The 17214-nt window shown below is 47.3% G+C and overlaps 1 protein-coding gene across 1 annotated transcript in view; it reads left to right on the top strand.

The window, feature by feature from the left end:
- Window positions 1-17214, top strand: part of NOC2L (NOC2 like nucleolar associated transcriptional repressor) — a 54001-nt gene that overhangs the window by 10609 nt on the left and 26178 nt on the right. The window contains exons 10-14 of the mRNA XM_076356337.1: window positions 185-373; window positions 2699-2838; window positions 7111-7222; window positions 14521-14634; window positions 14835-14936. Coding sequence (XP_076212452.1) covers window positions 185-373; window positions 2699-2838; window positions 7111-7222; window positions 14521-14634; window positions 14835-14936 — 657 coding nt within the window. The remainder of the gene's footprint in view (window positions 1-184; window positions 374-2698; window positions 2839-7110; window positions 7223-14520; window positions 14635-14834; window positions 14937-17214) is intronic.

The raw sequence follows: 17214 nt of genomic DNA, 5'->3' as shown, positions 1-17214 counted from the left end.
CTTTCCCGTCTCCCCTGAAGAAGGAGCAGGCTGGATTGTTATTTTTGCATATTCCTTTGAAGTGACTTGCCTTATAAAAGGAACACTTCATCCCTGGTTTGGATATAGCTGGGTGGGGAAGGTTAGTGAAAAAATGTTTTTGTTCTGGTTTATGTGGTTGTGTCTTGTCCTCTTTCCTGCACAGCAAATGTACATCGCATTTGTGAAGAATTCCAGATTCACCTCTCCCAATGTCCTGCCCATGATCAACTTCATGCAGCGCACACTGACAGAGATGTATGCCCTGGACACACATACCTCTTACCAGCATGCCTTCATCTATATCCGTCAGCTTGCCATTCACTTACGCAGTGCGATGATGATAAAGAAGAAGGTAGGTACCCATCAGTGTGGAAGGAGCGTACCCTCCTATGGGGAACGTGCGGAGAGGGGAAAATTACAGTAGCCAGTTCGGGCTTTTGATAGTGTCTCTAAAGTGTCGGTACTTGTGTCTGGCCCATTTCATAATGTGCCAAGGAATTTTTTGCCAGGGGCTGGGAGCTTCAGAGATCACCTGTTGCCTGTGTTTAGAATTTCAGCAAGGAAGGAGAGGAAAGACAACTGCAGGGTTAAAGTCACTTTTCTGTTCCCAGCTTGCAAGAGTTTGTGATGTGCTTTGCATCTTCTGCCTTGGGCACCACCCTTTTTCCTCTCTGTGAAGCTGCTGTTTGCAGCCTCTGTTGCAAAACCTCAAGGTAAAGAAGATTAGGAATGACCCGGACGAATGCATCTTTCCAGTGAAGTCCATACTATTTAAAGGACTTAATTGAACAAAGCAGCTCAGACCTTTTGGGAGCAGCCCTGATTTCAGCCATCTCCAGTCTGACCTCGGAAATCTGAGTCAGATTGCTAATCCTGGCTTTATTCATGTTTAGTAAAACAGACCCCTATAGATTAATTGTTCAGCTGCTCCCAAACATTGCAGGATTGGTGACCAGTTAAATCTCCTGGCTGTTCAGACATGGGGATGAATGAGCAGAGATAAATGAAGTCTGGGCTGCATATGCCCTAATTGGATTGCATTGGCTGCTTACACCCTCAGTCCTGGTCCAGACAAGACCTAAATCCACCTGATTTCACAGCTGGGGAGGGTTGTAGGAACTTCAATTGACAACAACACAACCAAAATATACAAATCCAAGTAATAAGCCAATTAATTTAAATTGAGCACTGGGTGGTTATGGAAGGTGACTACAAGAGCAGATTGCTTCTCTCTTCTGTGCAAGAGAAGCTGAGAATAGAGCTTCTTGGTACATCTCGGTGACCTGGTGAGAGCTGGGAGAGCTCTACCATTTCCAGTTGCAGCTTAAGTCCCTACTGCAAGATTTGGTGCAGTGTCTGCAATTGAGGGCTTCTGTCATTGTTTCAGGACTTTCATCTTGCTTCATCCATGCAAAAGAGGAGGTGACCTGGGCCTTGAAAGTCTGTCTGAAACAAACACAAGTTGGAGCTGAGGCACCTTGTTAAGTGCGATCTCATAAATTCTTGGTGCAGTTCTGGGGAGTACATGGGCCTGCAGAACTCTTTGGAAAGGGTGTCCTTAAGGGGGACTCCTGCACTCTTCTGGGCTTTTATTTAATCTGGCACTATGGGCTGCTTAAGCACATGGTAGGGAGAAAGTGGGGGCTTGCCCAAATGTTCTTGAAAGCAATGTCTTTTGGACTGGTGCAAGACTTGACCCACACCTAGCCATACTACTGAGCCAGCCTGAAACGCTGGTTCGGTGTGTCATTGCATGTCAGGCACACTGCTGTCCTATTGCATTGTTTTTGCTGGTAACCATAAAGACTGGCTGAGAAACAGAGCTGAAAGTTTGTTCTCAGCTCTGCTGTCTGGCATTTTTACTCTGCAATTGAAAAAAATGAAACTATCCTGGGTAGTGTCTTTCCCAAAAGCAGGGAGGAGTGCTGGGTTGATCATTTGGTCCTTGCTTTGACAGCAAATGTTCGTAGGGACATCTTTAAAATGAACACTGATATTACATTTCAGGGTTAGTGGGGTGGTGGTTAGGGGGTTTTGATTGATACAGCTGAGGGAAGGGAAGCCTCAGGTGGGAAGGACAAGCTGCTACATAACAACCAAAGGAGTTTGAGTGCAGAGAGGGGAAATCCAGATTAATTCAGATGAATTTCTCGTGAGCTTGAATCTGTAGTGTAGCTTTACACACCCTTTTTCTGCCCTCTGGTCTACAGAGGCCAGAAGGCAATTTACAAGGGTGTCAGAGAGGGGTACTACTTTGCAGCCTTCCTACCTGTGGGAGACCATGGACTGTCCCAGGGACTGTGGGTAAATGGAACAGTTAAAGGTTTCCTAATGCTTGGCCACATCCCACCACCTGCTGTGAGCTGGGTCATTAAATCATCCTTCTCAAATGAGCCACACTTGTGAAGAAAAGCAGTCTGTGTGTTGCTCGTTATTTCCTTCAAGGCACTAACTAGTACCAAATCATAATGTTGCCAATGCAGCATCTGAACTTGCTGGATGGTGGGTCAGCCACTAGCATCAAAGCGACACCTAGAATGTTAGTTACTCCTCTAAACAGCACACAACGTCCTCTTGGAGAATGCTGGATAAAATGAGTCCTGTAGAGAAACTAGAGTGAACTCCTCTCAAATGCCACATTTTCAGGTTTGTGCCTGTGTTTTTCCCTTTTCTGCAGGAGAACTTCCAGTCTGTTTATAACTGGCAGTATATCCACTGCCTGTATTTCTGGTGTCGGGTTCTTAGCACAATCTATCCCAGTGAGGTCATGGAGCCGTTGATCTATCCTTTGACGCAGGTCATCATTGGCTGTATAAAGTAAGTAGGATTGTTTTTCTTCTTTTGGCTATACTTCTTTCTCTTGCTTGATGTGGCAGAGCAGTTACTAAGGGGTGTTACTGTTACGTGATTTGGATTTAACCTTGCATTGTGAGGAGTTGTCTGAGAGCTGCTTTTGATGGAAGTATTCCACCCGAAGATGTGTTGTGAGCACCTGTATGTTTAGGTGGTGAGAAAGTTGTGGTGTAGGTTACTCTTTCCTAGGCTAAATTCTCTGTATAAGAGAAGTTGCAATCTGAATAGCCTGGACAGGTTATCCTCCTAATTGTACAAGGTGGTGAGGAAAAATGTACTGACTTGCCTCAGGACCTAAGTGTCAAAGTACAGAATCAAGTCCTCATCTCTAGCCCTGTAAATACAGTTAGAAGATGCATTTTTTTTGTGCGTATTTGTTAGAATTTGGAGAACTAGGACACATATATTGTTTTTAGTATGTCTCTGCTGAGAATTTCTTTCTCTTTTCCCATCAGTTTTTATGTTTATATATGAAATTTTTCTGCTTTGAAATGGCTGTTTATAATGAGCATTGAGGGAATTTCTGAATCTCTGGTGATCTCTGAAATCCTGTTAGCTCAGTTAACGAGATTCTCAGCTTTAAAACACCACCTGCCTGGTCTTGAAAAACTCCCAAGTGGTGATGAAGATAAGCAGATTTAAACGATCGTTAGAGTATGCAAACATCCCTCTTCCCATCCCCCATGTGGACCGGCTGCTTCCCACTGCTGTTGTAGAGCTTTAGTTGTCCTGCGGACTTATCTAGGCACACTTCTACCTGTCCTGGCAGATAAATCGGCTGTCTGGGGCCAAGGAAAGGTGAATCAGGTGAGTCTCAGCAAGAGCAGCAAATAGAATTTGTTAGTGTCTGTGATGGACAGGGATGCTTGGCATGAAGTACAGTTACTGTCTGACAAGGCTTCAAAGATTTGGGAACCCGACAGGTGGGTTCTAGGGTGGGGAAAATAGAAATAAATCCCACCCTAGCTTCCTTACTGAGCCAAGCTGGTGTCCAGGATATAAAAAGGGGGGGGTAGGTAGGTTAGCAGATGTGGGAATGATGTGGCTCCACGGGCTTCAGTCTATACCCAGGATCCCTAGTGGCTCCTTCCTGAGTATAGACAGCCTCTTCTCAGTGTTGGTAGCTGTGCTGTCCAAACCGAGACTAGCCAGAGTCAGTCTCTGTGCCGTATCCCCTGGTGTAGATACGCCTGTAGCAACTCAGTTTAACAGAACAACTCCGGTTGTTTCTATTTGAGGTGAGAGGATAAAAAAAAAACACCCTTGACCTGCAGGCTAGATTATTTTATTTCACGTACCACTTTATCCGTTTCTGGAAGGCCCGTTTAGGGGTGTGCATCTGCTTGGGGGCTGCTTAGTATCCGACTGCTGCGAGTAGACTTTCTTGTGGAGATGGCGTGGCTGAGCTGGACCCCTCTCTTTGTTTCTCTGGGCTGCTCAGCTTTGAGAGGTGTGTGTATGGAATCAGGTGGTGGGGAAGGATGCTATGTAACATCTGGAATACCTTCTTTCAGTTCTGCTCCTGATGTGGTGTAGTGCTTTGGGGCGCATCCAGAGGGTGGGACTCCCCTTCCCCAGTGCCTTTTGTACCGGGAGGTGGCGCCTGGCTCCAGCGAAAGGGCAGTGAGCAGGGTGTCTGTCTGTAGGACCCGATCCGCTCCTCATGCCACCCTGGCCTCTTACCTGAGGGGAATGGGGAGAAACCACCATCAATCACACGCTTTTTGCTCTAGGCGGGGACCAGGGAGGAATTTGAAAAGGGATTAAATAAGATAACTAGAAGAAGAGGGTTGCCTGCTAAAATCAAAATTAGCTCCCTCATTTTCTTGCTCCCTCTTCTTGCTTTCCAGCATATAAAATGCATTGTAACTATTTTTAATAATACATATTTCAGAAACGGACCCCATGTGTGTCTGGAAGTTACCTGTGCTCAAGGGGTTGTCCAGGGAAGTTGGACTGCTGAATAGAGAAGTGCTGGAATTGATGGTTTCTGACTTTTGTGATGCTGGGAAGAGCCTCCTTGCTGAATTTGCTCATGGAATTGCCATGTGATAATGAGTGATGCTGCTCTCTCAAACAGCTGAAAGGTTGCAGTTTGATCAATGGGGCAGTGTTGTAGGTATTGCAGAGGTAGTAGAATGTGGAGGAGATGACTTCCCCCTTCCTTTCTCTGCTTTGTGCTTTTCTCTGCCTCCACAGTCCATAAGTTTCTCCGTTTGGTCTGCGTGCTTGCATTTGTCCGAGTTCATGGGTTTCGGTTTGGGTTGTTTTTTTTTTTCCAGAAGCTCCTGTTCTGTTATCCCTTTTCCCCTCATCCCATAAAGTGTTTTTCTGAACACGTCTGTTTGGATTTCTACCTTGCTTCCAGTCTAAGCTATAAAAATGAAGTTCCTCCCTGGCTTATAATTAAGTGAGGATTTTTGGTGCCCATTAAGTTTTGGTTTCCGCCCTCTCAGCACGTATAGGGAAGAAAGCAGGTACAGCCTCCTCCACGGAGAAGCAAGCACAGCCTTGGTGTCCTGAGCAACTTCCCTTGGTGATCTGTTCTGGTGGGGTGGAGGCTGATGTTGAAAGAAGCTTTCTTTGTCCTCTCTAGCCAGAGGAAGATTGTGGTCACCCAGGAGTATAACAGAAGGAGCTGTAGTGAGTAAAAATAAGCCTTTAGGCTGTTCTCTACACCACAGCCCGTGCCCTGGCTGTATGGGAGAAGTACAGCAGGCATTGCAAGAGACAGTGATGGTAAGACATTAGAGAGCACACTCTGCTGAGATGAAATGTCAGTCAGTTTGAACCCCCCGGCTGCGCCCTGGAGTGACTAGGCAGTTGGACCTTCCTCAGCAGAGCTGGGACCCAGCTGTGTTTTGTATTCCCTGTGCATCCAGCCATCGGGAAGTTGAGCAGATTGTTGCATCGCCGCGCACTCTAAAATTAATGGTCTTGGTTTACAGTAAATCTATACACTTAGCAGGTTTATTCCTCGATCAATTAATTCCTGAGAATGGCTTTCGTCATCTCCAGTGGTGCCAGATCAGGGGTGCAAAGTAGATTTATTTCTATAATGGATCCAATGATAATTATTTCACTATTTGGAGGGGGGGAGATGCAAGTGATTTATGATGCCTGGTCAAGCTTTTTTTTTTTCTTTCCTGGATTGCTCAGCAAGCTCTTTGGGGCGGGGAGGGGTTCATTTATCAGACTTGAGCCTGTTGTCTGGGAACTGCGTTTTTAAAAAAAAAAAAAACAAACAAAAAAAACCCCAAACCTTGTTAATGCTGGAGGCATCCTTGTCTTCAAGTACAGGTCACTCAGAGTGAAAGGTTTCTAGAGTGGTACAGTAATGAAGTGGTGTCTTTTAGGGGTAGCGCTGCATTCTCCCCTCTGCTGCTGGCTTACATGGTGCTGGGGGAGCTGACCCTTCTCAGTCTCAACCTTACAAATGGAGTTGGCTCTACTTCTTAATGCCCGAGTGTGTAATGGTTTAAAGTGTGGGTCAAAAAGTCTGGCCTCTTCCCCTCCATGCTGATTACTGGCTGTTCAAATGTACATGTTGCCTCTCTGAAGGAGATAGGAATAGCTCAGGTGCTTCTCTGGATTGGAGAGAGCTGAACAGATTTCACTGTGAGAGGTCACTCTCATTCCTGCTCTGTCCTTTCTGATATGCTAGTCACTGCTAGTCCAGCTCCTTCTGCCTTAGCAACATTCCACACTAAGAACATCATTGTTCAGGTGACAGCATGAACTCTGGGGGCACACAGAGGGTACGTGGCCTGAAATGGGAAACGTCTTCCTCCTTGTAGTCCCTCTGGTATGCTGGGGGAGCCCTTTTCTTGGTGAAACTTGCTGCTTTAGATGGGCATTTCACTGCTGGTTCCTGCCACTTTTTCTTGCATACCTACCTGTGCTTGGAGCCTGAGAGCCGAAAGTGTTGAACATGACTAAACAGCATCAGTGATAAACTTAATCTGCGAAGCTCGTCTTATAGCACTTTCTCCCAGCAGAAGCCAGAAAACTGGTGCTTTAGTTGCAGGAATCTGTGTGTTAGTGTTATAGCTTTAACATGTGTGAATTTTATTTCCAACTATGGGATAGCTTCAGCAGCTCAAACAGTTTGCTGTGCAATACTAAAGCTATCTTTCTTTTGTAGAGTAGGAAAGGCTCTCAAGTGTCACTGAAGGCTGCAGGTGCAGTTCCTATATAAACTTGGCCTAATACCCTTTCTTGTTTTTTCTTCTCTAGGCTTGTACCAACGGCTCGTTTCTACCCTCTGCGCATGCACTGCATCCGTGCACTTACACTGTTGTCTGAGAACACCAGGACCTTCATCCCAGTGTTGCCATTTATCCTGGAGGTTAGTTGGTTTCTGCTGACCTAGTGACAGCTGATGCCTACAACCTGATAAGCACACTCTCTTACTATACCCACCAACAGCTCCCAAGATTGCCCAATTTGCTTACTCCCTAAAATCCCTGGCAAACAGCATCAGACAGAATGTGTTGTTTGGTTAGCAAATAGGATTAAACTTTTATTGGCCTGTGAGTGGAGAGTATCTGCGATCAGCTGGGTACAAAAATACATTCCTAGGTGGTTTAACTAATGCAGCTGGAATAGGCAAAGGGTTTGCCAAAGAAGAGATTCAGAGGCTCAGCTGGTTGCAGTAACTCCCCAAGCTGTTGTTACTTGATCCTGCTGATGTGTTCATATCTTAGCAAAAGGAAGAATTTCTCCTAACTGCAGACAAAGGGAAATGGAAGGAAAAAGCCCTTCAAGAATTAAGAATTTATTTAGGAAAAAGATCTCCGTGAACGCAACCTGGCAAAATGCAGTGTGTTTGGTGAAATACTGGTGCTAAGAGACCATCCAGCTTTCCCGCATATCAGATGCCTGACATCTCTCCACATAGGTCTTTCTAGTCTTGCTGCTGTGAGAAGGTAGTACAGAAGTGGTGCAGCCAAATTTCACTGAAGAAGGGTGAGGAATGCAGAAGCCCCAGTAGGTCAGCATGAGGCTGAACACTGAAGAGGAGGAGGGAGGGAGACTTCTATAATAAATGACCTGAGTCAGCTGGGTTCATTCCTAATGAAGTTCTGTTGAAGCAAAGGCTTTTGTGGTTTTGTGTTGTTGTAAACGTCCTTTGCAAACCACATCCTCTGAGCCTGTGGAAGGCAGCGATGTTTATAAATCTCCTCCTGCTCTCCCGCCGCCTCCACTGCTCCTTGGCCCTGGCCTGTGTGGCTTTGCCATTCGCCTGCTTCCTTCCTCTTGTTCATGCATATTTGAAATCCTGCCAACCAGATTTAGTAGCAGAGGCATCTCCACTCTGGGGTAGTAGAGCTTGGGGCGAGGATGGTTTCTCTGCTTTTTATTTTTTAGTGCTCTGAGACATAAAGCCTTGCCCTCCTCGGGGCCTTCCCCCCGCTTTGCATTCTGGCCCCAACACCTCGGCTGTAATCTGTGTCGAGCCCCAGCCAGACGTTACCACACTGCATGCTGAGCTTCCTCCCAGCTTCCACAAGCCCTTGACCACATCCGATCCTGCTGTGTTTGTTTGTGAGGCACTACTTGGCTTAGCTTGCCCAGGTGTTGGTGACAAGGGAGAGATGGGGGCAGGGTAAATGTGTGTTGCTTGCATACTTTTTCACATTACTTTAACAATTATTTTGCTTTTCCTTCTGTAACCCAAGGTGACTGGCATGATGTTAGACTCCCATATCTCCCTGCAGCTGTCAACCTTTCCCTTCTTCCTGCCTATCTCCTGCAAGGGATCCCTCAAATATTCTGTGGAGTTCCCAAGAGCATTCAGGGCTATTCCCTTTATATTTCCATCTCTTCCCAACTCCCTCCGCTCTATTAGAGGTATCTGAACACTCGTACAACCCTTAGTGTGTCTCCGCAAGCTATCTTCAGGCAGGAGGTGTATTCCAGCTGTGTGGATGAGATGGTGGGAAGCTTTAGCACACAGAGGGGAAGTGACCTGCCCTAAGTCCCAAGGTGGCTGTGGTGATGCTGGGAGGAGAATCTGCGTTCTGATGCCCAGCCTAGTGGTTTAACTATGACCCTGTTTCTACCAGCTCACAAGTTCAGCAGTGACTTAGTCAATAGACATTAGTCCCATGCCACACCATGTCATGAAACAAAATCCATTTTAAGCCCATTATCCAAACCATCTGAGATTGAGGGATCTGATCAGTGTGTTGGTACTAAGCAGAAGTAGACTTGAGGGGCATGACTGGGGTTGGGGGAGTGGAATGAAGCCTTCCCAGCATAAGGTATGCTCCATTTGATATGAAGGAGGAAAGGCTGCTCTGTCACTGTTGCAACTGAACCCAAGTGCACTAAAAGAATGGCTGTGGAGTTTGTGACCCTATGTTTTGTGCACTTTTTGGAGAGGACTTTGCATGGCCTTAGAGTGTAGATTCTGTGAAGCTTCTTGTGTAAGAAGTGACAGTGTAACTCTTCTATCCTTCCCCCTCTCCATCAAGGAAACCCATCTCTTGCTACCTCTTGCCTCAGCCCTGTCGCTGCTCTGCTTTCAAGAGATGGCAGATTGAATGTTTGCGCAATTCCCGTAGGCACAGGAATTCCCCAAGCCCCTGCCAATAGAAATGAGAGCTGGCCGCTTGATGCATCTTGACAAGGGCTGATGCTCCCCAGCGTGGGCATCCAGTGCTGTCTCCTCTGACTCTGCTTTCCAGGATGCAGCAAAAGAAGCAGCTTGCTAACATTACATTTTAGATAGGAGGAGGTGGCTTGGGAGAGAGTGTAAAGCAGGCAGGCTTTTATTTTTGTATTGTTACTTCCCTTGAAGGGCCTGTGAGATCCCAGGCTTTTTTTTTTTATCACTTCAATTATTGTGTGACAGGCACTAGTTTCTGCAGCAGGAAAATTGGTGGTTCATCCACTGGAAGGCAGGTATTGGATAAACAAGGTGGAAATCTCCCCACAGGCAGACTTCGCATGCCAATTTAAAATTGGCTTCCCCTGTGGAGGGATGGGAGAGGAGGTTAACCCTGACATGCTTAGGAAGGCATGAGTTTTTCACTTTGACACTTAAATGGCTTGAGTCTTGTTTTGGATATGCAGCTTGCTTTGGAGAAAGTCCCCAGGGGCCTGGAGTGCAACACATATGGGAGAGGGCAGTGGATTTTGTCAGAGGAAATCGGCTGATGCGAAGGTTGTAGTTGGAGAATTGATAATGCTGGACACAGTCACGCATTTAAGCACAAATCTGAAATTAGCTTTCTACAAGACATGGGCTCTTTGCCTCCTTTACACAGAGAGGAAAAACTGGAACTTTAGACAGACTAAGCTGAACCACTGCACCAATGGAAGATGTATCTTTCTTTTTCCTCATTCTCCTCCCTCCACCACTATATTGCAGCTCTTAAATTCTGGATTGCATCCCTGCAGGTACCAGGGGTTGAGTGAAATCATGCCTGACCAATCTAATAGACTTCTACGATGAGATGATTGGCTCAGTGGATGAGGGGAGAGCAGTGGATGTTGTTTACCTTCTCTTTATCAAGGTTTTGGATACCATCTCCCATAACTTCCTCACAGACAAGCTGATGAATTGCAGACTAGATAAGCAGACTGTGAGGTGTATTGACAGCTGGCCAAACTTCCAGGCTCATGCTGTGGTCAGTGGCCTGAAATCTAGCTAGAGGCTAGCCACTAGTGATGTACCCCAGGGATCGATACTGGGGCTGATACTGGTTATCATATTCATTAATGGTTTGAATGGTGGGGCAGAGTGGCACCATCAGCAAGCTTGCAGATGATACAAAGTTGGGAGGAGTTGTTGATGCACCAGATAAGTGTCCTGCAATTCAGAGGGATCTTGACAGGTTGGAGAAACGGGCAGGCAGAAACCTCACGTAGCTCAGCAGAGAAATACAACATCCTGCACCTGGGGAAGAATAACCCCATAATAACAACATCTTGAGGGCTGACTGTCTGGAAAGCAGCTTTGCGGAAAAGGACATGGACAACAAGTTGATTAAGAGCCAGTGATGCACCCTTGCAGTAAAGAAGGCCAACGGCATGCTGGGCTGCGTTAGGCAGAGCTTTGCCAGCAATTTAACTGGCCTTTCCCCTCTGCTGAGCACTAGTGATACCACAGCTGGAGTGCTGTGCCTAGTTCAGGGCTCTCCAGGGCAAGAGAGACATGGACATACTGAAGTGAGTCTAGTGAAGAGCCACAGAGATGAAGGGATTGGAGCATCTGTCATGTGAGGAGAGGCTGCAAGAGCTGGGACTGCTTAGACTCAAGAAGAGAAGGCTCAGGGAGAATCTTACTAATGTGTATAAAAATGTGTATAGAAGATGGAGCCAGGCTCTCTTAAGCGGTATTCAGTGACAGGACAGGATGCAATGGGCACAAACTGAAACACAGAAGGGTCTGTCTGAACATCGGGAAACACTTTGTTTTTTACTGTGAGGGTCACTGAGCACTGGCATGGGTTGCCCAGGAAGGTTGTAGAGTCTCCATCCTTGGACATACGCACAAGCAATCTGGACATGGTCCTGGGCAGCTGGCTCTAGATGGCCCTGCTTGAGCAGCGCAGGTTGGACAAGATGACCTCCAGAGCTCTCTTCCAACCTCAACCATTCTGTGAATAGAGGTTGAAGCCAGATTTTTCTCAATGGCACTTAGTGATGAGAGGCAATATGCAGAAAATGAAATACAGGAGGTCCCATTTAAGCATTGGAGGAAAAAAAAAAAAACCCAACAATTGTATATAGTGAGGCTAGAACAGTTTGCCTAGATAAATAGTGGAGTGTCTCTCCTTGGAGATACTCAAAATGTGACTGGATATGGCCCTGAGCAACCTGTTCTAGTTGACCCTGCTACGTGACTTCCAGAGGTCCCTTCCAACCTTAACTGTTTTGTGACTGAGTGCTTCAAGCCGGCTTCTGCAGAAAGTTGGGCAGCTTTTCTGAACTTGACAATAATCAGATTCTGCTGGAGCAGCTTAACTAGGCACTCTCAGCCCTTCCCTCAGTGAAGCGGGAGGGTGGCTGACAGACCTGAGGGAAACCTGCAGGCAGGCCCAGCAAAGCACTGTATCCCTGCTGCGAGCTGGCCTGGGGCAGCCAGCTTTGGGGTGATCAAAGCAGATGCCGGGAGGCTTTTGCTAGAGCCTGAGGGAAAGAAATGGGGGGACGGATGGGGCAATACAGTGGGAGTGCTGTGGGGTGCAGAGTTGGTTCTCTGGTTTGCACTCTGGCAGTGTATACTGTATATCTGAGCACCCTTCCGACTAGCCACGTGGAAATCAACTGTGAGCTTGAGATTGCCAAAAATCCTTCTCCTTCCTGCCTATGTTGCCCTGTCCTTTCCTCTGTCTGCTAGTGGTTATCAGTTAAGCCAAATTGTTGGCTTTTGACATTTTCTGGCCCTCTAGTCCCTCATTATCGCCTTTCCACCCTGCCACAGGATTCCTAGACATCAGTCATCCTCTCCTTCAGTCTGGCTGTTAGCTGATCCCTTCTGCACAGTCTTGAGATGGAAACCACATTTTTCCCCCCTTCCCACGTGTCCTGAACGGCTCCCTAGCACCTCCTGGGAAAGTTTCAAAACCTCTGGTTGCATTTCCCTGCTTGCGTAGCGGCATGTTAGGATGCCACAGAGCCTGACGCCTTTTGCTTTAACGTGTCTGACCTCAGGGATCGATACTACTGTTTTGGCCAAAGAAATAACCGTGCATAACGAGGTTTATAGCATCGATTCCCTAGGCTAGGGCTCTTTGTTTTCACAAGCCACCAAGCTTGTCCCTCCCTTCCAAATAACCTGGATTGACAAATAAAATGTAAAAAATCAATAGTCGTCTCCATGCTTTTCTGGCCTGGGGGCATCCATGTGACCTGAACACCCTCCCTTTCTTCCTCACCTCACCCTCTAGCAATCAGTGTGCTGTATCCCCACATTGCTGGGCTGGTTGTGGTCTGATGATGAATGTGTTGCTGCTGCATAGAAGGAATAGAAATTATTTCCTGCTCAGGAGTGTGATTTAAAAGCATTGGGGACAGGGAGAGGAACTGTAGGTTGCTTTTGAGGTGCTCAGAAGTATGGGTGGGCAGGGTATTCTCCTCATCAGCCCCCCTCAATGGTTGTCATCAGATATGCAAATGGTTACCAACTGTTGGCTTTTTTTTTTTAAATGAGATCCCATTGCTTGTGAACACCTCCCTTCATTGCCACTTGTTATCCCCTGATGGGGGTCTCTGGGAACCTGCCCCCGCTCAAGTGGTTTTTGCAGTTCTTGCCATCTTTCTCTGGAGATCTGCCCCTGCCAGGCTGGGAAAGGGCATGTTGGTATTGCTCCTCATTTTAGAAACCTTTTGCTCCTCCCTCCTGTGAGACGCACAACCAGCTGTGATACACAGCTTCAGAGAAAGAGCAGCACAGCGCACAGGCTTATTGGGATAGTGTACCCTGTCGCCTGACATCTGCCCGGGACAGCAGGGACCGAGGCAGATTCAGGCTTTAGCTGATTTCAGCTGAAGATAGCTTTCCTGTGTGCCAAATACAGCCTTTCAGGGAAGTGAAGAATGGAAATTCTCATTGATTCATGTTACTCTTCCCCCGGGAAGTTGCAAAACTCCTCCCAAAAAGGACGGAGTGGGGAAAAGGCTTTCATAGTTCTTGGTCTTGATTACAATTTGTTAAGTTTTAAGGCAATAATGGCTCTTCTTAATTAAAACCAAACTTGAGATGCCACCCTGGAGAGCCAGTCACACACACATGTAAAATTCCTCTCCGTTTTCTTCTTTCTACTATGTAAGCTTGCTAGCTTCTGTTTCAGAAATACTCCTCTCCCTCAACCGTTATCATTAAACAAGCTCTGGAAAAACACAAAAGCAAAGGTGCAGGTCTGCCTTTTGACATTGCATACTAGTCTACTGGGCATCCAGCTGTACCCTAGATCTCACGTGCGCTCATCATTTTGATGAGTAGGGTGCATGGTCTCCTCTTGAACTCTGGGAAGGGGCCGGTTTTTCTCCATGTCCCTTGCTGTAAAATGAAATGTGTCCATGGAGAATAATATGCACTTATTCAAAGGCTGTTCAGTTATAATTGGTACAAGGGACGCCAATGGGAAATGTGTTAGAATAGAAACCTTGCCTGGCAAGGGGTGTTTGTGAAAAGGACTTACTGGTCTCTCTGCTTCCTGGGACAATTATTTCAGTGACAGTAAAAGGGTAATGGATTTGGTATAAGCAACATTTAGTCTTGCTGTTGAAAAGCTTCTCACGTTAAGGGACAGCTCCAAAACGACATCTCCAAAACACACTCAAGCTTTGTAGTATGATCTTTTTGACCATTAGAAGCACGGGTCTGAGAAACAAACCTCCAGTTTCTTGTGCTGTTGCTTGTGTTGGTTTCCTTTTACCTCATACTTCTGTGGCATCTTTCACACTCAGGTCTCTGAAGCTTCAAGTGTGGTTGGTGTTTGCTCCCTAACTGTCCCTTGCTAGGATGTTTAAGAAAGCTGTGGTACAGTGATCAGAACAGGCAAGCAGGAATCGGGATTTCTGGATCGTCTTCTCAGCTCTGCCACCAACTGCATGATCTTAGTTGAGTCATTTGGTATCTGTTTTGTTTTGCGGTGTGATCATCTTTACACTCGGTTTTTTCTGCTGTAGGTTTTCCAACAAGTGGATTTCAATAAGAAGCCAGGACGCATAAGTGCTAAGCCTATAAACTTCGCAGTAATCTTGAAGCTTTCCAATGCCAACCTGCAGGAGAAGGCCTTCCGAGTAAGTGGAACCCCAGCAGCCAACAGCACACAGCTTCTCTGTAAGCGGCCAACAGTGCACAGCTTCTCTGTGAACAACAGAGTTGCCCTAGCAATATGCTTTGTGTTCCTGTCCTGTAAGGCTGGAGACTCATTTCCCAATCTGGGCACTGTAGGGTTCAGTTCCTGTCTGATACCTCTATTTCTGCTTCCCCTACCCAGGATGGACTCATTGAACAGCTCTATGACTTGATGCTTGAGTATCTCCATTGCCAGGCCTACAGCATTGGATTCCCAGAGTTGGTTCTCCCCACTGTCATTCAGGTAAGGTGTAAGATGCTTCTCGGTCATGCCATGAACATGAACAGAGTGGGATAAAGTTGTTAAAGCTAACACTGAACTCAAGATGGCCTTCACAATGTGAGGAGAGCGCCATTTACCTTTTCTTAATTATAGTTTTTCTTTGCGTTTTGGGGAATTCTTGGGGAGGAACAGAGGCATTGCATCTGATTAGGAGGCTGAAGGTAGGTGAAAGTGGCTGTGGAGTGAGCCACTCTTTTGGGAGCCAAAGTGGAACAGAGGGCTGCATAACTGCTGTAGAGATGTGTTTTTGACTAGTGAACACAGGTGAGTTCTGGCAATTCAGAGTTGTCCGAATTGCTGTGTTGTCTCAGAGCAGTACCTGTGCTCTGTGAGCCCATACTTTTCCTTGCCTTACGACCTCCCTCACGTGCTCTCCACAAGATGGCAATCTTCCCTCCTTCCACAGTGTCTCCATCAACTGGGGCACTTTCTCCCCAAGTCCCTCCATACAAAACAGTACAATTCTTGTCTCCGTGCCTCCTCCTTGCTGCACCTAACAGCAGTGCTGCAAAGTAGTCTCCTTTGCCTCTCCTCGGCATTCCACGGTGCAGGGTGTACTTCCTAACTACTTCATGTTTACATACTTCATTGCCTGCAATAAAACTGCCTAATAGTGCTGTGCATCTGGGCGCATAATCCTTCCCTAATACCTTGCTAGCTGGGTGGCTTCAGTTTTGAATGAACAGTGACCTCTCTGCTTTGAACGGTAAGATTGCTCAGTGCAAATGTGTTGGAACTTGTTGCCTCCCTTCCTCCCAGTCCTCTCTATTTTTAACTCACGAGTGGCGGGTGTCATACAAGTTTGGTAGAGAGCTGTTGTCGTATCCTCCATGGGGACATGAACCTCTGCTTTGCTTTGGTGTCTGCTGTGAGACCCTGTGTCTGCATACCTTGTTGCTATGATGCCTCTGGTTGATATGGGAGCGATGTCTCGGTTGGGACCCACGGGCTGCTTGGGAGGCAAATCTCCTTGTTTCTGCTGTATGTAATAGGCTGGCATCTGTCAGGCGCATGACTCTTGGCTGGGTCCCTGCAGCCTGGCACAGGCCATTGCCTAGCTGGCAGTAGGAAGCTTTGGCTAATGTGAGCTGACAGGCACTCTCGGTGCTAGGAGAGCAGCTCCTGTGCTTGCTCTCGCTTTGCGTGCTCCTCACTTATCGGCAGTGAACAAAGCCCTTTCCTCTCAGCCAGCAGCTGTTGAGAGCATCGAAGCTGTCGGAGCCGATGTTCTAGCTGGAATGAAAAACGGCTGACAGCCCTCTGGCACCAAGCACCCTGTGGCTTCCAAACACACCCTGGGACCAGCCTGTATTTCTGCAGAGAATTAATGCTATCGGATTCCTATTTGGCTGCCACTAACCACAGCCTCGTGGCGTCTGCTGGGCTGGGGTGCTGAGGTTAGCTTCCCAAAATCTCAGAGTCTTCGGGAAAGTGTGGGGGGGAGGCTTTTCTCCTGGAACGGTTCCAGTTAACTGTAAAAATCCATCTGTCCTGATTCTTCCTCCCTGATGAGCTCACGCTTCTCTCAGTGCCGTGTCGTAGGGGCTGTGTTCCAGCTGGCGAGGCTTGCGTTCCTTGTCTTCTGGTCAGCGGCCTTGGGAGAAGCTAGGCTGAACTGCCTTCAAACTGAACTTTAAAACCCCCTTGCCTGGAAGGCAGGAAGCACCCAGGGAAGATCAAAGGAAAGGAGAGCCGGTAGGGGCGGGAGACAGTTCAAAGGCTTCTGTTTTGCCCAGCTGCTGGGACGACCCCATGGCGGTCACTGCCTCCGCAGGCTGGTGAGGAGCTCAGAGTGCAGAGCCTGTGTGTCTGGTTGCTTGGAAGAGACTGCCTCTTCCCTCCTCTAGAGCCCTGACAGGCATCACAGAGCAGAGGTGGGAGGTTAAAGGGAAAAACTGGGCAGGTGTCGATAAGGGGTAGGTACTGCTGGGTGGAGGCAGGAGGTGGCATGATCTAGACGTGACTTGCAGCTAGACAGAAGGGCAGGAGGTGCCGGTTTGCTTTGCCAGCAGCCACTCCTACTGCTGCTCGCTCTCTGTCCCGAGTTGAATATTCCCTCTGCTTTTTGTGAGTGGGGGATTGGGCTTGATTTGCGTTCCCTGGAACACACACACCCAGCTGCTTCAGATAATTTATAGTTCCCTGCGTCGTTTACAGTAAGAGGAGCTGAGTTTTTGCTGTGGTCTCTGCTGGTATAAACCATTGGTGTTTAAGGCTGGCAGTTTAACAGAATCAATCC

This window comes from Aptenodytes patagonicus, chromosome 19, assembly GCF_965638725.1.
Source record: "Aptenodytes patagonicus chromosome 19, bAptPat1.pri.cur, whole genome shotgun sequence".
Taxonomy (NCBI): Eukaryota; Metazoa; Chordata; class Aves; order Sphenisciformes; family Spheniscidae; genus Aptenodytes; species Aptenodytes patagonicus.
Note: the sequence above shows the minus strand (reverse complement) of the source record. Positions and strands in the feature narration are given on the sequence as shown.